Source organism: Eptesicus fuscus, chromosome 6 (genome assembly GCF_027574615.1).
Source record: "Eptesicus fuscus isolate TK198812 chromosome 6, DD_ASM_mEF_20220401, whole genome shotgun sequence".
In the NCBI taxonomy this organism is placed as follows: Eukaryota; Metazoa; Chordata; class Mammalia; order Chiroptera; family Vespertilionidae; genus Eptesicus; species Eptesicus fuscus.
In genome coordinates this window covers 6,516,766-6,543,785 of record NC_072478.1, presented here as the reverse complement: position 1 = coordinate 6,543,785, position 27,020 = coordinate 6,516,766, and the positions used below count along the sequence as shown (strand labels likewise).

General features: G+C 51.4%; 1 protein-coding gene across 3 annotated transcripts in view; it reads right to left on the bottom strand.

The window, feature by feature from the left end:
• INSR (insulin receptor) overlaps positions 1-25,529 on the bottom strand; it is a 153,956-nt gene extending 128,427 nt beyond the window's left edge. For all 3 annotated transcript variants that reach the window (XM_008151402.3, XM_008151403.3, XM_028160454.2), the window contains exons 1-2: positions 24,957-25,529; positions 10,332-10,883 (exon numbers count right to left, since the gene is read on the bottom strand). In XM_008151402.3, coding sequence (XP_008149624.2) covers positions 10,332-10,883; positions 24,957-25,056 — 652 coding nt within the window. In that variant the 5' untranslated portion in view covers positions 25,057-25,529. The remainder of the gene's footprint in view (positions 1-10,331; positions 10,884-24,956) is intronic.
• Between the last annotated feature and the right edge of the window lie 1,491 nt (positions 25,530-27,020).

Here is a 27,020-nt window from a genome sequence, read left to right as displayed (position 1 = left end):
ACATGCACTGACCACCAGGGGGCAGATGCTCTGACCAGTAGGTTAGCTTGCTGCTGGGGTCTGGACAATCAGGACTGAGCAAGACAGGCTGGACATACCCTGGAGCCCTCCCATGGTCCCTCCCCAGCCCCAATCATGCACCAGTGAGGTCCCTTGGCCTGGCCTGCACCCTCTTGCAATCCAGGACCCCTTGGGGGATGTCGAAGAGCTGGTTTCAGCCCAATCCTGCAGGTCAGGCCAAGGGACACCACTGGTGCACGAATTTGTGCACTGGGCCTCTAGTGTTAAATAAAATCCACCGAAGGGACAGAACCTGGGTCTGACCCTGCCTCCTGGTCCAGAGGACAGAGGGCCAGGAGAGTACCGCCAGCAACACTCCCACTGGGGGCGAGTGTAAAGGAACAGAGGAAACCAGCAGACCAGAGCTTCTGGGCACCGGGCTATGCAGCCGGGTCACGCTTGGTGGTAAGGAATGTCTCTGCACTGTAGTGTGCTGAGTGGCAATCCTGACCGCCACTCACTCAGGGCCAGAAGCACACCCTCCCAAGTTGGAACAAAAAAAAATGTCGTTAGATGTTGCCACATTCCCTGGGAGACAAAATCACCCCTCACTGAGAACCATGCTGTACATCCAAAGAGACATCCCAAATTTTTTAATGGGCAGGACTAAACTATACAGTCTCGAGATTCACACTTGAGTAATGAAGCTGTACAGAAAGAAGTGACCAGTAGAAGAGACAGAGCAGTGACCACCCTGGGGAGGGAGGAGGGGGCTGTGACTGGGATGGAGCCTGGGAAGGGCTTGGGGTGGGGGGGGGGGGCAGGCGGCAACTGCTGCTGGCAAAGTGCTATTTCTCAACCAAGGTGGGAGTTACAAGGCTGTTCCCCTCAGAGTAATTCATTAGGCTGCACATTTGTTTGTGGTTTTCTGCGTCTGTGGTTTCTTTGACAATAAAATGGTGTTTTTAAAATTAAAACCAAAAGGGGAAAAAAAAAGGAAAGGAACCTTGACTCAATACTTCAACACGGAGTTACCAAATGACTCAGCAATGCCACTCCTAGGTATATTCCCTCTCTCCTTCTCTCTCTCTCCCCCCCCCCCCCCCCGCCCCCCGCCACCTCCCTTCCACTCTCTCTAAAATCAATGGAAGAAATATCCTCAGGTGAGGATGAACAACAAAAGTCGCATAACGTATGATTCTGTTTATAGGAAACATCCAGAAGAGGCAAATCCACAGAGAAGGGAAGTGGATTAGTGGTTGACGGGGGCTGGAGGGAGGGAGGTGTGGAGTGATGCTCCTGGGCATAGTTTCCTTGTGAGGTGATGACGATACCCTTGTAATTAACCTCGTTATTAATAACAGGAAGGGAGCAAAGGAAGTGCCAATTATTATAGACATACCATTCAGGCAGCTCCGCCCGGAAACTAAAGCATTGCACTCCCCAAGGAGCCACCGGTCTAGTCCCCGCAGGTCAATGGGGGAAGCAGGGACTGGACAGGGGGGAAGACAGACGCATGCCCAGTAAAGTTGGGGGGACTGGCGAGGGTACCTGCTGTCAGTCACACCTGGGTCATTGGCCAGAGTAGGCGTGGCCACTTCAAGCAGGAAGATTGGAGATATTTAATCCCCTAAACAAAGGCGTTCGCTCTCCTGGCTCCTGCACTCTGGGCTCTCGGTTCCTCTTGGTCGGCTCCTGGCTTGCGGGGCGCTCACGCTCCTGCTCCCCGGCATTCGCCCACACACCATGGACTGATGGACTGTAACTGGCCTGATGCGGAACCGGACTGGCTGCAACATGGCAGGAAACTCTGGACACTGGCTTCGCTTTGAGCTCTGCTGAACATCCCCAACCGCGCTTCCCCCAGGACTGGATTAAGGAAAAGGGGACCTGGGGAACTCAGAGATGTAATTCCACGCAAATAAAAATCACTCATCCTCCCAGGTGAGTCTCAGAAAACTCTTTTTCTCGAGATATCATTAGGACACCACCCCACTCATTCAGTGGGGAAAGGGATACTCCACACATCCACTGACAACAATGGAATGCTCTGGAGCCAGACGGGGGCAATGGTTGCACAGCACTGCACATGTGCTAACTGTCACTCAACAAATCTTATGGGCATTTCACAACAATAAAAAAGGGAAAAAAAATACATTGTGTTTTTATAGAAATCTTGAATGCTCCAGGTCGAATTTGTCGTGTTCTGCATATTTCCTGATATATCCAATTGCTTTGCAAATGTGAAAACCCTTGACCTCCTCACCAGGAGTGAGGTAGCCTGTGACAGGCATCCCGTTTGTGCACGGACAAGAGTGGCAAGTGGTCAATAATCAACATCGGGCTGCACACTGGCTGTGCCATTGTGACTAAAGAGCAGGTCTTGAAACCCTGTTCTTATCAGATCTCCTAATGAGACCGGTTTCCTTCATAGAGGACCATCTGGAAGCATTCCATCGGTAAAGCCCCCCAGGCAACCCCTCTTCCTAGACTGCAGCTATCATTAAAGACCCAACACCCTCCCTGAGGACAAAACCAGAAGCAAAGAAGCTTCTCTAATAAAAGGTCCAATAACCCTTTACCCCAAACCCTCCGGCCACTTGAGGGTTGTGGGCTTTATCTACCAGACCCATCGCCCAGCCCCAATCTGATCACTATGCTCCATCCCCTGCTTCAATGTCCTGTGGCTTGAGGCTGGGCTGGGAGATCTCAGTCCACTTCCTAAACCTGGGATCGGAGGAAAGGAGCCCAATCGTATGGCCCCACCCACAGCAGACAATGTGGGCCAAAGGGAAAGCAATTCTCTTGTCAGCTTCCCCTGTCAACATGATTTATTTCTAAGCACATGCAGACATTTAGCCTGAGCTAGAGAGAGGGGAGAGGGGGGAGAGGAGATAAGGGATGCGATTTGGAAAGCACAGCACATCACCAGTTCTCTTTATTGGGAAAGAGAACATTGTATCAGGTGCAGGTGAATGCAGACAGGAGGAGGACCACAGAGAGCACCTGGGCTGAGGGCCCAGGGACCTCCCTGAGGCATTTCAGGTGACCAGTCAGTCACAAAGAACAGATTTTAATTCTGACAAAGGGTCTGGTGACACAGTAGGAAATGTCAATGAATTTTGTCAAGTATGTGGGAGAAGAAGAAAAACTCGTCAGACCAGTTACCAAGTCTCCAGACAGCCACCTTTCCATAAAGAAATTTAACTCTCTCCCACCTTCTGCCAAAGGAAGGCCTGGGCCCATTTGGTCCTCTAAGCAAAAGGCTAGCTAAACTGGTACCCCTGAGCCCATCCAAGAAGCTGGGCCCCCCGTTAGAACTGAAAGTCTGGGTCTTCACTACCGAAGATTTGGACAATACTGTCCCCAGAAGTCCATGTGGCCAACTGGTCTACCATTCTTCAGTGCACCCTGGCGCCTACGGAAAGACTTTATGCCTACCTGGCTTATAACCTTCCAGCTACTTCTCTGACTTTCTCCCCCACTCAACAAGGACTTCGAGGTCCTAGTAACATCCTGGGTCGGCACATATCAGTATCAGTGGAAACAGCCCGTCCTGAACACAGCCCTGGGATAACCTGCATGGTTTTCCCATCATACCTTCAGGAACATGTCTGCCATTCAGCACACAAAATGGTCCCAGCCTCTCTTCACAACGTGAGGCAGCCTCCTTACTCCAGTGCACAAAAGACCTCTGCTTTTGTCCCACCCACCTGAACACGCCTCCCTCTTACTCTCCTTCTGAACATTACTGCCACCCCAACCACATCTTTATAACCACTCCCATCTGGACCAATCTCCTTCCACATATGCCAATGGCATCTTACTTATCATCAGTCCTGGGGAGGGGAAAGGAGGAAAATGAAAATGATAGGAAACAAACATTTCAGTGTCCCTCAGTAACGTTTCAGTGGTTCATTTATTCATTTAAGTATTGCCTGTGGCTGCTTCAGTGCCATGAGGAGGGCGTTGGGTAGTTGCAACTGAGGCTGTATGGCCCTTTACAGAAAAACATGGGGACCCCTGTTCTTGGTCGTGTACCTTATCAAGGGGGGAGGCTGTTTTCAGAGGAAGTTGGGAGCATCACAGCATTAGGCCAATGAAGACCACCTGCCCCTTTCTGGCCCCAAGGGGCTGCGAACTATGGGGTATCATCCTTGACCCGCAGGGGCTCTTGATTTAGCTGGGGAGGTAGAAGGCAGGAGCAAATGAACCATTCAAGGCAGGTGGCCAGGAGAGGTCACCAGACAAGGCAGCCCCCCTTTTCCCTCCACGTGAGGCATCTGGCTGCTGGTTCCGGATACCTTTGGAGCTGGAACACCTGGGAATCATGATACGTCCTCTAGACAACGTGGCAGAATATTGATAAGTTAAATTCCTTGGTGGGTGTGCCACTGTAGTCCTGCAGAAAATAGAAATCTTTAGCATGTGCACATGGATCCTGAATGGTAATAATAAATTTTAAAAGGACAGTAGATTGTGTAGCATGATGGGCCATGTGAGCTTTTTAAATTTCTGTTTATTCCTTTTTCCTTTTTGTGTTGTTACAGATCTTTTTAAGAATCTAGGTCAGAATTAAAAGCACTGTACTGAAAATACTCTGTGGCCATTGTAATTTCTTTATCATTAAGATGATTGGAATTTTTAAAGTGACTTTTAGTTTTGGAGATGATTGGATTTTGATAGCAGGAAAGAAGTGGTAGTGTGAATGTTTCTGAGCCTCCCTTCCCCACATATGCCAATGGCATCTTACTTATCATCAGCCCTCTCACAAAATATTATCCTTTAGATTTCCCCCCCAAAACGTTTAAAAATATAAATAGCACTCTTAGCTCGCGGGCATACAAAACCTGCCGGCAGGCTGGATTCGGACCAAGCATGGCAGTGTGCTGACCTTTGGTCAAGGGCACCAGCTAAGCCCGGGTCAACCAATTACCCAGCAAGCTCTGCCAGAGGATTAATTACTCTGCAAGCCTCAGTGTCTCTGTATAAAAATGGGAGTAACATCCTCTCATAGGCTGCGGCGAGGATTCCGCGAGTTCCTAGCACATAGGAAAAGCCCAGTAATATTAGTCACGAATGGTCAGGATGTCTCCATGACAGGTGCTGGGTCGCAATAGATGCCAGTCCCTATATTTCAGGGAACTTAGCCTGAAGGGGAAGCAGCTAACTGAAGACAGAATGAGAAGGGCTCTGAAGAGGAGGCAGCCAGAATGTCGGCAGGGGCAAATTCTAGGGGACTGCCCACCCCGAGGTTCCTTGTTCTCTGCTGGTGAACAGCTCGGATTCTGAGCCAGAATATCCAGGTTTCGGGTTCGAATCCCATCTCTAGTGCCTACCAGGGATGTGACCCGGAGCACGCGGCCTCAATCCTCAGGGCCCTGGTGGCCTCACCAGTGACAGGAATTGCTGACGGGACTGAATGCAGGCAGTATCACCAGCAAAGCACTTACCACAGCGCCCTGCACAAAATAAGCATTTGTTGCCAAGGAGATTCTAAGGCAGAACCAAAGCATAAATGAAGGAATAAAAAGTTTCAACATGAAGCTAAAACTTCTGACTAAAAGCAAACCCTTCAAGACAGGCATGCATTTAAATACTGAACGTTCAGCCCTGGCCAGTGTTCTCGGTGGTTAGAGTGTCCGCTCACGCACCGAAGGGTCCCAGGTTCGATTCCTAGTCAAGGGCACATACCTGGGTTGCGGGTTCTATCCCTCCCTCCCACTCCTTCCCTCTATCCACACTAAAAATCAATGGAAAAAGAAGCCTTGGGTGAGGATTAACAGAAAAAGAAATATTTACTGTTCGATGTAAATAGAGCCCCCAACTTTCAGAGGCTCTGAAACACCAATGGAAATGCAGACCCAGGAAGGAGAGCCCTGTTCCCTGTGCCTCCAGCTTCTGCCCTCTTGCTGTCTGCATGTGGCATTGCCAGCCATCTTCCTGGCACCCAGCATGCCCCAGCCTGACCCACCGCTCTGACTGGCAGCACCAGCTGGGGTGGCCTCCTGGGGGGGAAATGCCAGTGAGTTTGGGGAGAGCAGCTGGTCAAGCCAGCCCTGTGGTTTCTAGTTTCCCCCAAAAGCTCAGCGTGGGGTCTGCAGAGCTTTGGAAGCTGAGGTGCCAGGTGAGCGGAGTGGAGCAGGGTAGGCCCAGCACCCAGCCCTCGTCATACGGTGGGCTCTCCTTTGCTACCCCCAGACCGAAGCCAGAAACACAGCCAAGACGTGGCAGGTATTCACTCACTCAGTGGTTGGTCTGCCCAGAAAGTGGTGGACCAATGGCACTTAGGAGAAGCTTCCAGAACACTCATAGAGGTACTGGGCTAAGTGCAGCTCCTGCACGATCTCGTTTAACCCCCTAACCATAACCCTCACAGGCGGGCCCCGTCATTATCCCCATTTTTCAAATGATGAAACTGAGGCTTGATCCAGATCCCGACCAGTTCAGGGCTGACAGGACTCCCAGGCAGTTCTGCCAGACCCCACCCCCTCTGTGACCGCTTTGGATCAGACCAGGGAGGCCCATTTCGGGGCCTTGGTACACACCGATTCTGTGACCCCAAAGAGGAGTTTTGGCCTCACTCATGCTTCACCCGCAGAGACAGACAGCACTGCTGTAACTCTCCCCGCACGGTACTCAGTCACGCACTCTGTATTTGCCACCAGAAGATCCCCTCCGAGGAGGCAGGGGCTGGCCCTCCTGGGACCCCAATCACCACCCCCCCTCAATGCCTAGCACACAGCCAGCTCTCGATGAACCTGTTTCCTGATGGGGCTGCTCCTCCCGCACACGCAAGGCTCCTTGTATCTGGCCTCTCAGCATCTTCACCCAAAATCTACAGACAGGGTGATGGGGAAGGAGAAGGTGGAGCCACACACCAGTGACCTTTTCTTTTTCATTACCCTAAGCTTCCTCTGCCCACCTGCCTGAAGCATTCCTGTCTCAGGGAAGGTGGGAGACGGGTCCCTGCAGAGAATGCTTAAGCTTGGCCCGAAGGACAGCCAAACGCCCTCATCCCACATGCACCCCAGCCCCAAGACGCTCCCAGAGCCTTGCAAGCACGCAAGGAAAGGATGGAAGCTCGAGGAAGCGTTTGAGAGGATTCTAGGGGACGAGATGAGCGGTCCGTTTTCACAGGCCTGTGTCTGTCTCCTGAGACCGGGCAGCGTCTCCTAAGGGCTCGCTTCAGTCTGCTTTGCATTCAGAAATCCCACGACACGTTGAACGCATCTTCTGAAGCCACCGCAGCATTTAAAAAGCCGGACACATACTCCGTGTCCGCAGCAGCATTAGTCACAACAGCTAACACGTGGCAGTAGCCCAAGGCCCGATCCGTGAATGAACGAAGAACCATAATGGGGTCCGACCACACAATGGAACGTTACTCAGCCTTACAAAGGAAAGAAATGCCGGCACCTACTATAGCATGGATGAACCTTGAGGACATTAGGCTCAGTGAAATAAGCAGTCACAAAAGGACAAATACTGTAGGAGTCAACTCGCAGAACGTTCCTAAAGGAGTTAGATCAGGGGTCGGCAAACCGCGGCTCGCGAGCCACATGCGGCTCTTTGGCCCCGCGAGTGTGGCTCTTCCACAAAATACCACGTGCAGGCACACAAGTACAGTGTGATTGAAACTTCGTGGCCCACGCGCAGAAGTCGGTTTTCGGCTCTCAAAAGACATTTCAGTCGTTGTACTGTTGATATTTGGCTCTGTGGACTAATGAGTTGGCCGACCACTGAGTTACACCCACAGACACAGAACGTAGCTGGTGGGAGCCAGGGGCTGGGCGAGGGGAAGGCGGGTTAGTGTTTAGTGGGGACACAGCTCCAGTTTGGGAAGGTGAGTAAGTTCTGTCTGTAGCTGGGTCGTGAAGGTGGATGCACAACGGTGTGAACGTACTTAACGCCACTGAACTGTGCACTTAGAAGGGTTAAAATTGTAAACTTTATGTTACGTGTATTTGACTACAATAAGAAAATTGTGGGTTTTTTTTTTTGTTTTGTTTTGTTGTGTTTTGTTTTTTTAAAAAAAGCCAGCTCTGAATTGTACTCAACAGACAGGGGCACCAGTTCAAAGAACCATCACTTGCTGACGTCTGTCCCGGGACAGGGCCATGCTTCACCCGGGACCCCACCACTGATTACGGTGCCCAGATCCAGCAGCTCAGTGCCCTCGCAAGTGTCGGTCACAGCAATGCAACCCCAGCGCTGAAAAACAAGCTTGGTTCTCAAGAGCAAAAGAGTTAAAAAAAAAAAAAAAAAAAAAGCCTGCTGAAAATATCAGGGGCATTTGCTGATAATACGGCCCTAGATATTTTGACTAAAACGGATACAAAAATAAACCCACAGAAGCATGCCTTAAATTATATCCCAGGACATATGAGCCCTGAGCATTTCAAACAAGCTCCTAAATTTGGAGAGCTCAGCCTTGGGATAAAAGTGTTCACTGTTTTCCCTGCTTCCCCCGCCCCATCTAGAAGTGGCTCTCACGTCTCTGAACAAAGCGGTCACACAAACACACACATGCTTTTTTGTGCCTGAGTTGGTGCAAAACCCCGCTGTCTTTTATTAGCTGTGCGGCCTTAGGCACGTTAAGTAACCTCACTGGTCTGTCTCTAAGTCAAGGATAACAGAGCTCCCCGCGCAGCTGCAGTTTAGCTTCTCTCTGTCCCTGACCTACCAACGGTCTCAAGATATTTCCACAACATAATAACCATCATCCCTTCCTCCAACCACAAACTTCCAGATTCTCTTTCCCTTCGCTGCCCAACCTCTCGGAAGAGGTGTGGCGGTCCCCACTCTCTCACCATCTCACAGATGTTTCCTACCACCCAACATCTGTGCCGTGAAAGGCTCCTCCCTGGGGCTCCGATGGAGTCCTCACTGAGAATCCCACAGATTCTACTCAGGACTCACCTTGTAGGGCTCATGGTCGCGTTGGGCTCAGGTGAGAAGACCCTCCTTTTTCCCTTGCCTTATCTTTTATGATGCAACCCAGAGGCCTTCCACTCACTTTCTTCCAACTCAATGCCATGTTCACGAATTCTTCCCAGGAATGTCACAGTGTAGTAAGGGGTAGAGGAGACAATACTCGTAAACAAGTAACAAGTGTTTATGTGGGACTTCCCACCCTGGACAGCAATACATTACAAAACCACAGGGATCAGAAGTTACGGCCCTGGTGCAAGGAGAGACAGATGTATTTACGAATACCTAGACTCAGACCCCAAACCAACGATGGAGGGGTAAATTTCTGCAATAAACAGCATTAAGAACCGCCCCCCACCCCCAACTTGTTATTTTGGGGAAAATGGACATCCTTTCAAATCATACACACAAATAAATCCCAAAGGTCCAGGGTGATTTTTTTAATGATGATAATGGAAATAGAAAATGTGGGGGGAGAACATTTATTTTATGGATAGAAAGGAACGTTTTAAGCATAAAGTAAAATAAGAGGCATGTGCAAATCCAGCTCTGGACTCAACAAACCCTGTAAGTTTCTCTGTCAACTGACATCTAGAGCATTTGAACAAAATGCCTAAAAACACAATTGGTAAGGGTTAACAGCCTGCATCTATGCAAACTGCACACAGATGAGTATTTCAAAAGCCACTAAGGTCCTAAAAGACAGATGGACAAAAGACATGAACAGGAAGAGAAACCCCAAAGGACAAACATGTTTTAAAAGGTTCAACCCTGATAACAATCAAAGAAATGCAAATAGAACAGCTCCTCCCTCCAGTGAATTGTGAAAGATTCTCTCCAACAGCACTCCGAGCTGGCCAAGGTGTCCCTCTGCGCCAATGCTAAGAGGCGCTCCCGCTGGTACAGCATTTCCAGAAAGCAATTTGGCAATCGGGATCAAGAACCTTTGACCCAGAAATGTCACTTCTGGAAAAGCAAGGCTTAAAGAAACAAATTCCCCATAAAGCTGTGTTCACCCCTCTCTTTGTGACAACTGGAAAGACTCCTCACCCGAGGACATTTTTCCCATTGATTTTCAGAGAGAGTGGAAGGGAGAGGGACAGACGGGGAGAGAGAGAGAAGCATCCAACGTACATGCCCTTGACTGGAATTGAACCCGGGACACTTCAGTCCACGGGCGGACGCTCCATCCACTGAGCAAAACCGGCTAGGGCTGTCAATAAAGTTATTCACCCACAGCCACGTACACTCACTTGTGTCCAGCCTGCAAAGTCCAAAGCATTTCCTATCTGAGCCTTTGCAGAAAAGGCCGGCCACGCCTGGTCTGGGGAATGCCTCCAGCTTCCCGAACAAACAAGGCACGAGAAAAGCTTAGCCCCCTGCCCACCCCAGCGTACCTTTCTGGCAGTGGCTGTGAGTCCAGCACCGTTCGACAAACTGCCCATTGATGACAGTGGCAGGGCAGCTGGTCTTGCCCTTTGCGGTGCCCGGACAGACGTCCCCACACTCCTCGTTGTCGTCTTTGTTCAGCACGATGTAGTTGTCCTCCACCGAGTCCAGGATGCGCGACCAGTCGATGGTGGCCAGGTAGCAGAGCTCGTTGTTCTTCTCGATGCGGACGGAGCCCCGGGTGATGTTCATGAGGCTGTAGAGGCCCAGCTCCTTCAGGTGCACCATCTCGAAGATGACCAGCGCGTAGTTGAAGAAGAGACGGGAGCCCCGGATGACCGTGAGGTTGGGGAACAGGTCCCTCAGGCTCTCCAGCCCATAGACCCGAAACAGCAGCAAGTAATCGGTGATCATGATGAGTTTGGGGAAACTGAGGTCTCGGAAGTCCTCGGGCCTCGTTTTGAACATCAACAGGATCTGCAAGTGTCCTTCGATGACCGAGCAGTTCGCCAGCTCGTGCAGCCTCGTGAGGTTGTTCCGGATATCCATGCTGGGGCACACTAGAGTGAAAACATGCAGAAAGCGTGACAGGTGAGCGAACACGCAATGGGCGGGTTATAAGAATTAGCGGCAGGGCATTGCTCAGAAGGGTCCTGCCCTTGGCCAAATCCTCTTCCGTACATCTTAAAATCCTTACATCGTTCTGCACTGACCTACAAATTCCAGAGCCAGCGCTGATGGGTGGTGTTTCCTGTAGTGTCTAAGTATTTACTTTGGAAAGGCCAAGAAAATAACTCCTTTGGCAGAACCTGTGAGAAGCCTTAATGTCATCACGTGGAATATGACATATGGAGACACTGGGAGGGATCACAGGGGATTGCATAACGCGGCAGGTGCACAAGGGGCGAGGGGAGCCGTCTCCACGGAGTCAAAGGTGGAGATATTCAGGAAACGGATTTATGGGGATCAGGTGCTCACCAGGAGAGCTGAATGTGTCACCTGCCCGCCTCGCCGACTCCCCTCAACTTGCCTTCCTTCCAGGCAGGCAGCCAAGGCCTTTTACCTGGGAGTGCAAGGGCTTTCCAGCAAATCTGATCTTTCCTTCACAAACACCCAGTGTGCCCATTCTCCTGTAGGGGTTCCCCTCCCCCCGCAGCCTCTGACACCCTCCATGGCTGCCCATGACCCTGTACTTTCCTCCTGCAGCCTTCAAGATTTCGTCCCTCCCTCCCCTGCACCACACTAAACAGACCGGCCCACCACTCTCACACAGTCCCAGGCTCTGTGTCCAACCTGTGAGTAACATAATGCAGGACAGGCCCACAGGCAGTGCCTGGCACATAGTAGGTGCTTATTAATGTCAGCTATTTTGTTACTGTTTATTTCTCCCGAGTATTATCAGCCGTCTCTAGACGTTGTGTCTTCATTCCCTTTAACCCAAGCCTGGGCAGACGTTTTGTGTGAAGGCCCAGATAATAAATACTTTCCGCTTCGCAGTCAGTCTGCATTTAGACTGCTCCACTCTGCCATTACAGCCTGCAGGCAGCAGAGATGATATGTGAATGAATGAAATTGGCCGTGCCAATAAAACTTTATTTACAAAAACAGGCAGCAGGCTGGCTGTAGTTTGGCGCTCCCGCCCTAGTCCGGTGCTGTCCGACCACTTTCTGCGGGAATGGAACTGTCCTGTATCTGCACTATCCACTCCGAAGACACCAGCCATTTGTGGCTCTCACGCTCCTGAAATGTGGTAAGACTGAGGAAGTGAATATTTAATTTTACTTTAGCTAACTTAAATGTAAATAGACACAGAGGCTAGTGGCTATGCACTGGGCAGGGGAGACCTTGCCTTGTTGGCTATCAAAGTTCTTCTCTTGTGCCCCTTATACTAGAGTTAACGTTCACCAGAATCAAACTCTTACATAGCTTCTCCTTGCCAACACACACACACACACACACACACACACACACACACACCCCTCAGCACCTGGACTGTAAGGCTTGGAACATAACCCATGCTTATTGTATTCCAGGACACTAAACCTTCCCTTACTACCTCTGAGGCAAACAGATTGTTCTAGAGTAGAAAATCCTCTTGAAAATGCACCCTGAGAGTGACGACAAAAGCAGCACAAATTAGAAAGAAAACAGCCAAGCAAAAATGTGAGGAAAACAAAGCAACAATGTTCCTGGGTCACATTCCGAACAGATTAGGCTAGATCAGGAAAAAAACACGTGCTCACTCGCTCCCTCCCTCATTAGGAAGTCGGAGGCACCTCGCAGACACAGACAACAAGGACGCCAGGTCCAGCCCCGCACTCACAGCACCCAAGCCCGGGAAGCTCCCTGTTACAGTCACATCACAGCACGCACACACAGATCCCGGCAGGCCCTGGGCAACTGACACCTCTCAACAAGCCCTTCCCCACCCACAGCTGGGAAATCTGGACCTCCAAGAGACAAAGCCCATCACCCAAGGGCACACAGTCCGCCCCTGACAGGCATGGCTGCCGGTTCCGGCAAATGAAAATGCAGGACACCCAGTTAAATGTGAATTTCAGATAAAACAGTGAGTAAGTGTTTAGGATAAGTATATCCCAAACATTGCGTGGGATATACGGTACTTATCCTAAGAAAGTACTCATTGATTATATGACATTCCAATTTAATTGAACTGGCGAATGAATAAACAAAATGTGATCCAACCACACAGGGGAAGATTATTCAGCCACAACAAGGAATGAAGCAGACACTCACTTCAACATGGATGAACCTTGAAAACATGATGCTCAGTGAAAGAATCCACTCACACAGGACCACAATGGTACGGTGTATGATTCCATTTACATGAAATGGTCAGAACAGGCAATCCATAGAGACAAAACAGATTAGTGGTGTGAGGGGCTGAGGAGTGACAGCTAGAGGATGGGTATTTCTTTTGGAAAAGGTGAAAATGGCCCTGACCGGTTTGGCTCAGTGGATAGAGCGTCAGCCTGCAGACTGAAGGGTCCCAGGTTCGATCCCGGTCAAGGGCATGTACCTTGGTTGTGGGCACATCCCAGTGGGGGGTGTGCAGGAGGCAGCTGGTCGATGTTTCTCGCTCATCGAGGTTTCTAGCTCTCTCTTCCTCTCCCTTCCTCTCTGTAAAAAATCAATAAATACTTAAAGAAAAGGTGAAAATGTTCTAAAATTGATTGTAGTGATGGTTGCACAACTCTGCGAATGTACTTAGAACCACTGAATTGTAAACTTGAAATTCGTAAATTGTATGCTATTGAATTATAGCTTAATAAACTTATTAAAAAAGATTAAATGACTATAATTATGGGGGACAATAAAGAATTGCCTTTTTGTAAATTTCCAATAACTCTAACTCAATTCATTAAAGCCATATGTGTCCCTATTAGTCTAAGACAATAGACAAATTTATTGCTGGGACAGAAATTACCCAGAGGATGTCAGAAATGGTGCCAGAAATACATAGATGTAGGGCCTTTGCTGGCTTTTAATGCCTCTGGTTGGAAACCAAGGATGCTTCAAGTTTTTAATAAGTGGCACCTAATGCCTCACACACAGGTCGGAAGGACAATAAGAAGCAGGAGGCAGGGGCCCCTGGTGACAGCTAGTACTTTCTGAGCACCTTCTATGCGCACTCGGCCCGTGCCCTGGAGCACATGTTCTCTCTTGAATTCTAAAAGTCACCTCCAGAGGAGGTGTCTTTTCACGCAGCCTCACACAGGCTGTTTGAGATGGTGCCCTAGGATTGCAATCCTGCAATCAAACGCAAAGTCTGTGCTGTAACTGCTATGTTACCGTTTTACCGTTACTGTTTTTTCAAAAAGATGCCTAACGAAGAAGCATGTGAACTGGACTTAAGGAAACAATGAAATAGCTGTCATGCAATGCCCCCCTGCAGAAAGCCCGTGAGAGAAGTCCCTGCGTTCACTCCGTCAGCAAATATCTGCCGAGGACCTGCTCCGGGCCAGGTGCTGTTCCAGGCACTGGAAGTTCCACAGGGAATAGGACCGATGCTGCCCTGCGTCTCACAGACTAGGAGTCACTATGAACTACCCGAAACAACTTAAAATAAATATAACGGAGAAGGATGCCATCGGGGAGCGGTACTTGGGCTAGAAGAGTTCATAAAAATGAGCTATCTGCAACAAACGACAAGTGCTGGCGAGGATGCGGAGAAAAGGAACCCTCATGGTGGGAATGCAGACTGGTGCAGCCACTGTGGAGGACTGTATGGAGTTTCTTCAAAAAATTAAAAATGGAACTCCCATTTGACCCAGTGATCCCACTTCTAGGAATATATCCCAAGAAACCAGAAACACCAATCAGAAAGGATATATGCACTCCTATGTTCATAGCAGCACAATTTACCATAGCTAAGATTTAGAAACAGCCTAAGTGCCCATCAGCAGATGAGTGGATCAGAAAACTATGGTACATCTACACACTGGAATACTATGCTGCTGTAAAAAAGAAGGAACTCTTACCATTTGCAACAGCATCGATGGACCTGGAGAGCATTATGCTGAGCAAAATAAGCCAGTCAGAGAAAGATAAATATCACATGATCTCACTCATTTGTGGAATATAATAAACAACATAAACTGATAAAACAAAAATAGATCCAGAGACAAGGTAACACTGAACAGACCATCCAACCTCAGAGAGAAGGCAGGGGAGAGGGGGTTAGAGATCAACCAAAGGACTTGTATGTATGCATATTAGCATAATCAATGGACACGGACACTGGGGCGGAGGGAGCTTGTCCTAAGGGGTGGCAATGGCGGAGGCAGGTGTCAATCGAGGAAAACGGAGACATATGTAATACTTTAAACGATAAGAAGAAGAAGGAGAGGGAGAGGGAGAAGGAGGAGAGGGAGAAGGAGGAGAAGGGGAAGAAGGAGGAGAAGGAGGAGAGGGGAAGGAGGAAGGAGGGGAAGAAGAGGAAGGAGGAGGAGGAGGAGGAAGATGAGGAGGAGGAGAGGAAGAGGAGGAGAAGGAGGAGGAGGAGGAGGAGGAGAAGGGGAAGAAGGAGGAGAAGGAGGAGATGGAGGAGAAGGAGGAGAAGGAGGAGAAGGGGGAGAAGGAGGAGAAGGAGGAGAAGGAGGAGAAGGGGAAGAAGAGGAAGAAGAGGAAGAGGAGGAGGAGGATGAGGAGGAGGAGAGGAAGAGGAGGAGGAGGAGGAAGAAGAGGAGGAGGAGGAGGAGGAGGAGGAAAAAGAAAAAAAATGAGCTGTTTGACTCGGTCTGGGACAATCAAGGAGAGCTTCCCAGAGGAGACGATGCCAGGACTGAAACCTAAACAAACAATGCAGTAAGAAGTATTCAGTTCTGCCTACTTCACTGGAAGGTCAAGGGCGATGGCAAATTATAGCTCAACATGCTGGATGACCAGGGTGTGTAGGATCTACAGCAGCAATATCTGATAGAAATATGTGAGCTACATAGGGCGTTTTACATTTTCTCTAAAACTGTGAAAAGAAACATGAAATTCAATGTATTTTACTTACTCCAGTATATTAAAAAACTTCACTTCAACATGTAAGCAATACTAAAAAAATATTAATAGATCCTACACTGTAGTGTCTACAGGGTTTTTATCACACTATGCCTCTGAAATGCCACTGAACTCTACACGTGCAGCTTGTCTCAATTCAGATGCTAAATTTTAATCAGAAATGCTTGATCTATATATAGGTGGATTTCACAAAGTGACTCGCTGAAAATGTAGGTTCAAAACCTCAAGTTATTCCAAACATACAAAAGAGTTTTCCAATAACAGAATCGAGTATTGTTTTTTTTAAATTTAAATAAACTAAGTTAAATAAAACTTTACATTTGCCTTTAAATGAATTAAAGTTAAATAAAAGTAAAAATCCAGCCAGGCGCTGGCCACAGTTTCCAGAGCCCGAGTGTGGACGGTGGCGCCGTCCTGGACAGCGCGGCCACAGAGCATGCCCATCGACGCCGAGTGGCCTGCTGGGCAGTGCTGGGCTGGAGTTCCCCCGTGGCCTCTGGAATCTGAGACTGTTCCAGAGAAGAAGACTGACATGACAGCTGTCTTGGAAAATGTCCCCTCTCCCCTGGTTTTCTCTCCACCAGGGAAGCAGCAAAGGGAAAGTGTAAGGGGCACAAAAGAAGGTATCTAGAAGGTTCTGAAAATCCTTCACTTTCTGCTTTCAATCGTGAATGCACTCATTCCTTAGAATCGGCATTCTTAATATGTGCCCCAGTGACCTACTCTGGGTCACGTGTTCCTCTCTGCATTCTTTCCAGTCTTAGCAATGCTCTCTCCAAAATTCAGGGGTCCTGCACCAATAAGCCTGGGTTCAGGGGTCAGGCCACCACCCGTACCAGTTTGGGGGCACAGTAGAAACCAACAGGTCTGGCTTCCCACGCCAGCACTGACACCTGCCAGCTGCGTGAGCCCGGGTCACATCCTCAATTGCTGTGAACAACGACCACAGCATGATCGAAGCTATGAGGAGGAGAAGCGAAGGGAGGTTCGTTGTCCCCTGGGAGCTACATGGAACCAATTCCCAGACTGCTTGCCTTCAGAAATTAAAACCTGGGCACACCGCATTATCAGGGACCCTTCTGATTCGCTGCCTGCCTGAAAGGCTGGCTCCTAAAATGGACTTGCGCAAAGGAGGCGGTTCCGGAACTGCAGTCAGCCATGTGGAAGTCATCCCTGATTCACTCAACGAACGTGTGCCGGGCACCGTGCTGGGCCCGGGGCCTGTCAACACGGATAAGGTGAGAGCCTTCCAGTCCCAGAGATTCCCGTTCTGGCGACCTGCTGCAGGCAGAGACGCAATGTGAGCCTTGTGCCGGGTCATCCAACCCAGGACATTCCATACGGCCAAAGACGGAAACAGCATAGCTGTCCATCAAAAGGGGACCGGTTAAATCCATGACGATCCGCCCACGTGATGCAGCAGTTCTCAAAGCAGGGTCCTGGGACCAGCAGCGTTAGCTTCATCTGACAACCTGTTAGACATGCAGATTCGCAGGCCCCACTCCAGACCTGCTCCATCAGAAACGCTAGGGGTGTGGGGCCCAGGGAGCTGCATTGCACCACACCCTCCAGGTGACCTTGACGCATGCTCAGGTCCACGAACCAATGACAGCATGCAGGGGTCAGCAAACTTTTCCTGCAATGGGCCAGTGAGCAAATCTTTTTGGTTTTGTGGGAAATACCATCGCGGTCACTACTCAACTTTGTCCTTGTAGCGCTAAACCATGACAACACGCGGCATAGTTATGCTCCGATGAAACTTTATTTAGAGACAATGAAATTCAGATTTCATATAATTTACACGTGTCGCAAAATCACAGTTGGGAGTTTTTAGTCAACCATGTAAAAATGTGAACACCTGTACAAAAGCGGGTGGTGCCCCCCATGTGGCCCGCGGGCTGTTTGCCAGCCTCTGGTGAGATGGAATACGACACAGCTGTAAAAAAGAGCAAGGAAGCTCCTTATGGCGATGCGGAAAGATCTCCAGAATATGATCTTAATAGTAAAGAACAAGATGATCTATCTGTGTGCGATGCTATTCCTTACATGGAAATAGATACATGTCAGCTTACATATGCAAACACTGGTCTCTAGAAAGGTGAACATGTGCCAAAATAGAAAATTGCAAACTGACTGTCCCTGGGGAGAGGAAATGAGTGGCCAATGACCAGAGGACACATCGTCAATGGGCAGACCAATGTTTATGGGGCCCAGAGAGGTACTCCCCGTCTGTGCTGAAAGGGAATGAGAAGGGTGGCTAAGGAAGCCAGGTAAGAATGGAAGGAGGCCTCTGACCGGCTTCTGTGAGGAAGAAGCAGGTGATTGTGGGCGAAAAGGGAAAAGAAGGATGTGTGGAGCACAAAAAAAAAAAAACGCAAGTGAAAATGCAGCGACATGAAGGACAGAGAACCCCAGGAACTGCAGCCAGGTGCTTCGGGAGGTGAGACCGCACGCAGCTGGGGCCAGACTCGGATGCCAAGGGAAGGGATCGAGCTGGGAGCTACGGGAGGAACCAAGGAGAGAGCGGAAAGATCGCTCTGGCAGCAGAGTGGAGAAGGAATGAAAGGGGCACCCTGGAGCCGCCACTGCGTCTGGCCGGGCCTGGGCGGTCTATCTTCGGAGGTGGGTACAAGAAGAGGAGCAAGACTGTGGCGAGGCTGGGGAGCTAGAATCGACGGGACCTGGTCCTCGGAGAGGTGGAGGAGAGGAAGGAGGAGGGAAGTCACTAACGAACCCGGAGAGGCTGATGCAGGACCAGTTTTGGGGGGCAGGGACAAGAGGCTCAGTCTGGGGGCATGTTGGGTGTGTGAGGGCTCTGGGGTGCTTGGCTGTTGGGAAGGTGTGGGTCTGGAGCTTGGGGAAAGGGGCAGGTGAGTGCTGGTGGAAGTGGTGACAACAGGCGATATAACCAGGAGGAGCTGGAACAGCTGAGAGAACAGGACGCGGCGGGGCTGGGGGAGCACCATATGTAAGGACAGGGAACTAGAGAGGGGACCAAAGACCTGCAGTCACCCTGACACCAACACCTTCTCTATCTGAACACCCTGGGAAACCCAGGAACACCTGAGGTGACTCCTCCAGTCAGTACCACCGTTTTGTAACCCTGAGGACATCACCCGTCAAATCTCAGGAGCCCCGGGCACACATGGGGCTGGAGTGCCCGAGGAGTGCTTCGACACAACGCCCCAGCACAACTAGAAAGGAACGTCTCGATGCACAGCCCTTCCCCGGCCGCCTGCGAGGGAGGACTCATCTTTGAAAACAATTGGCAACTAAGAATCAGGGAAAGGCCTCGGAGAACAGCGGCCCCACTGTCTCCATCCCTCTGTGTCCGGCCACTATCTTTCCCCACAACGTCAAAGGGCGCAGTCTGGGGAAAGCACCTGTTTGCCGCATTCTCGCAAAGGCATGGGGGAGAAGCGAGCATCTCCTGGGAACACAACACCGAGGTGACTGTACAACTGTGATGTGACAACACACCCTTATGGAACTGGAAGAAAAACCCAGATTTGGAGTCAAATTTTAACCCTCACAAGCCTGCCTTAAACCCAAATTGGAACTCATACCCTGTTGACGTGCGGCAACACAAAACAGAAAAGCTCCTTGTTGGAAATAAAATGTTTCTAAGATCCCAAAAGCCACTGGGGCACCATCTCCCCCCCCTCTCCCCCCCCCGCCCCCCCGCCAACAAAAGACCAGGGTCTAGTCAACAAAGGGAGACCCTCCATGAAACACCTTATTTCGGAGACATTATTGAATCCGCCTTAAGCACTAAGCACTATAGCTCATCTGAGCAAAGCCTGCCCAACACAGGAATTTCTCTGTGAGGCACCCCACAGCTTCTCACGCTTATGAACACGAGACAGCACTGCAGTACTATGCACGGGGGCCACTTAAAACCACCAAATCACCAAGCACAAGAATGAGGAAACCATAGCACTCAATCTATCACAAGAAGGGCACTTGTTTTAATTCTTGAGGATTGTACGAATCCACACGAGGAGAGCTGAAACAGGAAAGCAGAGCCTGCCATGGCTGACCTCAGCGGCAACTGTCAAGTGAAACGCCACGGCTCTGGGTGTCTGGGAGTGACCACATAGGTGCTCTGGATGTTGATTGTAGAGTTACAAATAAATTCTAGCAAGTCAGTGAATTCACAACTATGGAATCCAGGAAACAGGATCTTATGAGTACTTAAATTAAAATTTTCAATTTTAAGAATATTAACCAATTATAAGATACTAGAGGCCCGATGCACGAAATTCGTGCATGGGGGTGGGGGGGGGGGTCCCCTTAGCCCAGCCTGGATCCTCTCCAATCCGGGACCCCTTGGGGGATGTCCGACTGCTGGTTTCAACCCGATCCCTGGGATCTCTCACAATCCAGGACCACTGGCTCCTAACTGCTCACCTGCCTGCCTGCCTGATCGCCCCTAACTGCCCCCCTGGCAGCCTAATCACTCCTAACCGCCTCTGCCTGCCAGCCTGATTGTCCCTAACTTCCCCCCCTGCCTGCCTGGTCACTCCCAACTGTCCCCCTCTGCCGACCTGGTTGCCCCTAACTGTCCCCCACCCCCCGCCGGCCTGGTTGCCCCTTAGTGCCCCCTCTGCTGGGTTGGTTGCCCCTAACTGCCCCCCCTGCCGGCCTGGTCACCCGTCACTGCTCCCCCCCAGCCTGGTCGCCCCATGCAGCCTGCTGGTCAGTTGTTACTGTCAGGGCGTCATGACCAATTTGCATATTACCCTTTTATTAGTATAGATTTTTTAAAGTCCGAAGAAAACTAGAGATGACCAGATTGGTGTTGGCAGGGTTGAGGGATGAGGGGTGGGGACAGTGTAATGACAAAAGGGTGGCCCAGGGAAGTTTAGGCAGCGATGGAAGAGATTGCTGTGGATCCTGACTGTGGGGCCACCACGCAACGCTATGCATAGTTTACAATTACACGCTGCGCACCAAAAAGAGTCAATTTTACTGTATGAAATTTTTAAAAATTTAGAACGATACATGCAAAACTAATAACTTGTTTTTTCTCCCTCTCTATACTTCTTTTGTTTTTGCAATGAGAATGCATTACTTGTCATTATTCTAATTCTAAAACACATAAGTTCAGTCTGATTGCAGAACATAAACCAACCATCCCTGACTTATTCTTAATAGACTTGAACACAAGGGCTCCTGAAAGAAAACCTCATAGCAGACGCCACTTTCTTTGGGCTCTGGAGACAGAGCTGATGGTGCAGAATCCTCCTTCAATGCCAAGATGGCTTGAAATAAATAAATCCTAAGATCACACACACACAGCTAACGAGGGACCATCTCTGTTATTTTCTCACCATCAGAACCCATATTTTCAGCACAGCAAATGCATCAGCTTCTTTAATAGGGCTGCTCTGTAAAGAAAAACCACAGCACTCCTGGGTGATTCGTTTAACTGGATTCATTCAAGTTGTACCAAAGACCACAGGAGCTATTAGGCATGTCACCCTGATCCTCAAGGAATTTGTCCCAAATCAAGAGTCGGCAAACTTTCTCTGTAAAAGGCCAAAGTGTAAACATTTTTGCAGGCCACGTGATCACAAAACCCTCTGCGTTGGAGAACAAAAGCAGCCACAGGTAATGTATAAATGAATGAGTGTGGCTCCTATCAACAAAACTTCATTTGCAAAAGCAGGCATGGTGGGCAGGATGTGGCCCTCTGGCTTCAGTTTGCTGGCTCCTGTTCCAGAGGAAAGAGTTTGACTATCTGTAAATTTAAAAGGAGGATCAGAGTAGGGAACTGGCCCGCTATAGAGAGAGCGCTGACATCTTAGCCCAAGAGGAGAACGGAGGAGGGGAAGAGAAAGGACCAGGAAAAGCCCGTAGCAGGTGAAAATTTGCCAGGAATCAGTGCCTTCCAGGAGCGAATGGGCAGTGGCAAACACAGAGGTCGGCTGGGGTGAGGCTGCAGGAAGCAAAATTAGGACGAGGCATTACCGTCTCCAGAGCCATCAACAAAGCAATGGAGACACGAGCCAGGTGCAGTGGGTAGGGCACTGGGTTAAAGGCTAGACAGCGATTGAGGGTGGTGGGGGGAGATGGCAGGGCAAGGCCAGAGGTGGGTGGTGGGTAATGGGGTTCAGGGGAAAGACTAAGGCTCCCAGGCAGATGGAGATCCCTGAACCATCAGGGGAGACGGCAGGGACCCAGGTGGGCCAGTGCACTGGGAGAACAAAGTTACCTCCCCAATGCAGTGGCTCTCCATTGGACACAACGTCCGGAGACACACTGCTGGCTGGCAGGACTCGGAGCGGAGAGGGGCTACTGTCATCTAGTGGGTAGAGACCAGGATGCTTCTCAGCATCTCACACCACCCAGACTATCCAAACTATCCAAACAGCCCCACCACCAAGACTATCCACACCCAATGGCAAAACCACTGAGCCTGAGAGGATGTGTTCTAATCAAATAAGGATGGAAGTCAATGATGGAGTCGGGTGGGGACCCCAGGGGGCTTACCCCAATGACCTCCGTGAGTGAGCTGGCGGGAACAAGGGGCAGGTCTCCAGGAGAGAAGCAAAGGTTAGGAACAGCCCCAGGGAGGTGACTGAGCAGGAGGACGTTCGGTTCCTCGGGTCCTGGAGCGCCCGAGAGAAGACACACCAGAAGCATCTCATGCTGCCGTGAAAAATTAGGGGGACCTGGAAGCAAGGGTCTCCCACCTCAATTAGCACTGGACCCCCGCAAAGCTCTGTAGGTTTTTATTGTACTTCATCCCACATGATCTTCATTTTCTGACTTGGCAATGGCTGGGGGTCTTCTTGGGCCAGAGCCAGCTAACTTGAGGAGAACTAGAGAAGCCGTGGCCAGTTCAGCAAAGCAACAAGGGATTCCACAGAAGATGAACTGGGGTGACAACTTTGAGAAAGAGTCCCTCATTCCTTAACACTCCCAGTGATTTCCCTCCACCCTCACCCTAGCCAGAATGCCCCATTGGTTGACATTAGAGATGAGTGATCTGTAGTGTCTCCCTGCCCCCAACCTGCAAGGGGTATGCTCTTATTCGTTCCTTAGGGTTTTGTTAACCATTCCTGCCGGGCTGGGGTGCAGAGGCCCAGACCCAAAAGAACTGCTTTGTAGGAAACCAGTGCTCTGGCCCTGGACGGGTGGCTCAGTTGGTTGAAGTGTCCTCCTATACACCAAAAGGTTGCAGGTTCACTCCCCGGTTGGGGCACGTACAGGAGGCAACCAATCGATGTTTCTTTCTCACATCTCTATTTCTCTCTCTCTCTCTCCCCTGCCCCCTTCCTCTCTCTCTAAATATCAATTTAAAAAAAAACACACAAACATATCCTCAGCTGAGGATTAGAAAAGAAGAAGAAGAAGAAGAAGAAAGAAACCAGTGCTCTGAAGACAGACTAGCTGGGGTTCTAATCCCAGCTCTGCTACCTGCTGGCTCTGTGACCTAATCAATTTCCTCACCTTCTGGAAAAGGAATAATGAACTCTATCTCATAGGGTTGTGATGAGGATTAGCTGAAATTATACATGCAAAGCATATATAACAGCACCCACCAAGTATTTGCTATGCTTGTTCGTTCAGTGTTGCCTGGAGATAAAGGAGTACCCAGGAGAGCATAAGGATAGGAGCTAAATCAAGAACGAACATTTACCAAGCACCTACGGCGCTGTTCTAGGCTCTGGAAATGCCGCAGGGAACGAAAGAAGCATAAAGCTCTGCCTGGTGGGAACTAATCCCGTAAAGAAGTGATAACGCCACCTACTGACCCCTGGAAGCCCAGGCACAAACCCACAATTAATTACCAAAGCTGCAGGGAACAGAGGAGCAGGGAACCACGCGTGAACGTGTGTGCACACAGAAACAAAAGCTGGGCAGGTCTAACAGTGCGTCTTGTACTTTCTTAGCAGGAACCCTTCTTGGAATGCCTACTGTATACCGGGCGCTGAGGGGCTTTGAGTCACTGTGGAACTGGCAGAGGTGCCCAGCAAGCCCAGTTTGTCAACCCCGGCGCCTGTGTGCTTTCTCACATTCCTCACTCACCGTTAGGGAACTCAGGAGCTTCTGTCCCTTCTCTCCCCAGCCCCTTCCTCATCAGGAACCAAACTGGTATTTTTAAAGCAGGGCCTCAGACCTCAAGGTGCAACACCCCAGCTGTATGCTCTTAAATGATTCTTCAGTCGTCCCACAGCCAGAAAGTCCTGGTATCATGCACCAAGGAGGACGCTGAGGATGGGGGTTGCCTCCGTCTACTGACAGCACAGGGACGCCAGGGGGGGCGCGCAGGTGTATGAGAGGCTCGCCCGAGGTTAGAGACCTCCCGGGGCGCTGTAGGGGAAAGGTTATCAGGGAGAAATGGGACACCGGGCAGCACACAGAGAGGTTCAAGTCCTCCCTCTGGCACTGACTTCGGGGCAGTAAGTTAGGTCTCCTCCCGGAGCCGTCTCCTCCTCTATGAAATGGGTGAACACCGGAATCTGCCTCCAGGGGCCACTAGCAGAATTCAAGGAAATAAGACGGACCCGCACGGCGGCGTGGGGAGAGATGCTAATTATAATAAAGCATGGCAACAGCCGCCACCGCGTCTGCCAGGACAACTGCGCTGTTGCCACGGCGCTAGAGTTTGCCTCCGGACATCTGGAAACACGAACACGAGCCAAAAGGGTAAACATGGACCCGAAGTCCCAGGTGGCCAAGGGCCTAGATCTCAAGAAGAGGGGGGAGGTTACCATTCCCCAGCCCCGGCCGCGTCCCCTACCCGTGGGGACCCCCAGGGACCACCCCGTGTGTGTGCCGCGGGCACCGGGTCCTCACAGGCCGCCCGGACCCCGGGACCCCGCTTCCCAAAGGCGACCCGGAGAGGGCTGGGCACGGGCGGGAGCGCGCCGGAGAGAGGGGCCCGCGGCGGGGCAGGCACTGGGGGAAGGTTCCTCCCGGCTGGGGCCCGCGCAGGGGGCGCGGAGCCGCGAGCCCAGGCGGGCAGAGGCCAAGGTCAGCCTTCCCGCCCCCCACCGAGAAGGGCTGAGTCCCACGGGCCGCTCCATTTTTGACAAGGAGTCCCCTCCCCACCGCGCCGCTCCCCACCCACTCGCGGGCCCCGGACTCACCCTCTCCGGGGTACAGGTGGCCCGCGGCGCCCACCAGCAGCGCGGTCAGCGCCGCCAGCAGCAGCGGGGCCGCGGCCCCCCGCGCGCCCCCAGGGCCCATGGCAGCGGGAGCGCGGGTCCCGGCGTCTCAGAGCGCACCGCGCCGGGCCGCCGGGCTCATGCTCCCAGGGAGCCGCCGGGGGGCACCGCGCGTCCTCCTCTTCCTCGCGGGCAGCCGCGGGCCGCAGGCGCCGCCGGGGAGGGTCCTCGATCCAGCAGCGGAGCGGCGCGCGGCCTCGGCCGCTGGGAATCCGGCGGCGCGGCCCGGGCCGCGGCCGGGATCGCAGGGCCTGGGTCCCCGCGCTGCGCCCTGGACTTCTCGCTCTCGGCCCGAAAGGCTCCGGACCACGATCAGCGGGCGCCCGGACTAGCGGACAGGCGGACGGAGAGACGGGTGGACGGGCGGGCGGGCACCTGGGCCGGCGGGCAGGCGGCGGGAGCAAGGACTGCTCGGCCCGTAAACAACGCCGCGCGTCAACTGGGCCCCGTCAGGCGGCGAGAAAAGACGGCGCGGATCCAAACTCGGAAGGGACTTGGCGCCCGCGGAGAGGCCTTCGAAGGGTAGAGGGAGGCCGGGCCGAGGGAGGTGCCGCCCCTCCCTCCCTGCCTCCCGCCCTCCTGGCTCTCCCAGGCTCCGCGCCCGAGGCTCCGGGCACGCCCTGCGCAGGGGCGCCCCCATCCCTGCCCAACCTGAGCGGCTCGTCTCCGAGGTTGGGCGCCCCAAAGGCCCAACTCAGGGAGCCCGATCCCGCGGTTAACATTTTGCTATATTGTGCTTCGTGGCCTTGGGGGCATTCCTTTTCAATTTTTACATATTGCATTAAAATCTATTTATCTTGGTTACTTGGATTTTTGATACTCTTACATGTCCTCCCAGCCCAGCCAGCGAGTCCGGACCTAGAGCCCCTACCGCACCCCAGAGGCCCAGCCGCGCGAGTGCTCCGGCTCAGCGCCAGGCCCCTGAGGACAGCCACGTGCGCCCCCGCGCTCAACGTGTTCCCGGCCTGGGCTCCTCTGGGCGGCCTGTGGTTCAAGTTGGAAAAATGACAGCTGGGAGAATGTGCAGGCCTCGCCAACGTGCAAACCAGGCTCTAGACATCCTGGGTACCCGGCACAGCCCTCACTTCCAGCGTGACCTTGAAGCACTGACGTCCCTCTCTCTGCGTTGGCCTCTCCGGCAGGATGGATGTAACCATTACCTGCCTGTCGGAGTTGGTGAGTGGCAGGAGAAACCGAGCATGAGAAGCCACCCAGCACAGCTCTAGATGCAAGGCGTGCCTTTCCAGTCTGCCGGGAACTTGGCCTGCGGTTCCTCTAAGCCAAGGCACTAAACCTATTCCTGTCTCCAGGCCTTTGCCCCAGGTCCCCCCTGCCTGTAGCTGCCATTGCCTGGCTCCACCTCTGTTCCAGTGAGCCTTCCCTGACCACACTTGATAAATGCCCCTCCCCAGTCCCGGAGTTCCCTTCCCTGTTATTTACATCACACCTGTATCTCTACCTAAAATGTTTGTTTTGTGTGTGTGTGTCTTCCCCTCTCCCCGTGCAGGCAGAAATCTTGTCCATCTTGTTCACTGTTTTATACCCAGCGCCTGACACTTCTGTTCTTAACAAATATTTGTTGAATAAAAGAACTAACATGCAATAAGTAATGGGGATTTACAGTAAGCAAAATAACCCAACCCATTTCCTTGTAGATTCACAGTCTAGGGCGGGAAGAGGGCCATTAATTAAAGAATCATTTGAGGGGAGACGTTTCTCCAAGGAAGTGACTTTGAACTGAAATCTGAAGAGGAGGAGTAACCAGCCAATGGAAGCATCAGAGAAGGAACAGCATGTGCAAAGGCCCAGAGGAGGACAAACAGGTGTTCTTGCAACTGAGCCAGGCACTGTAGCTGGAGCACGGAAGGGAGGAAGCTGAACTCATGGGCTCTCTCTCTGAGTTGGCCTCTCCTGCATGATGACTAGAAGGGGCAGAACCTCAAACACACCATGTTAAAATCCATACCACCCTTATCCTAAAAGCAA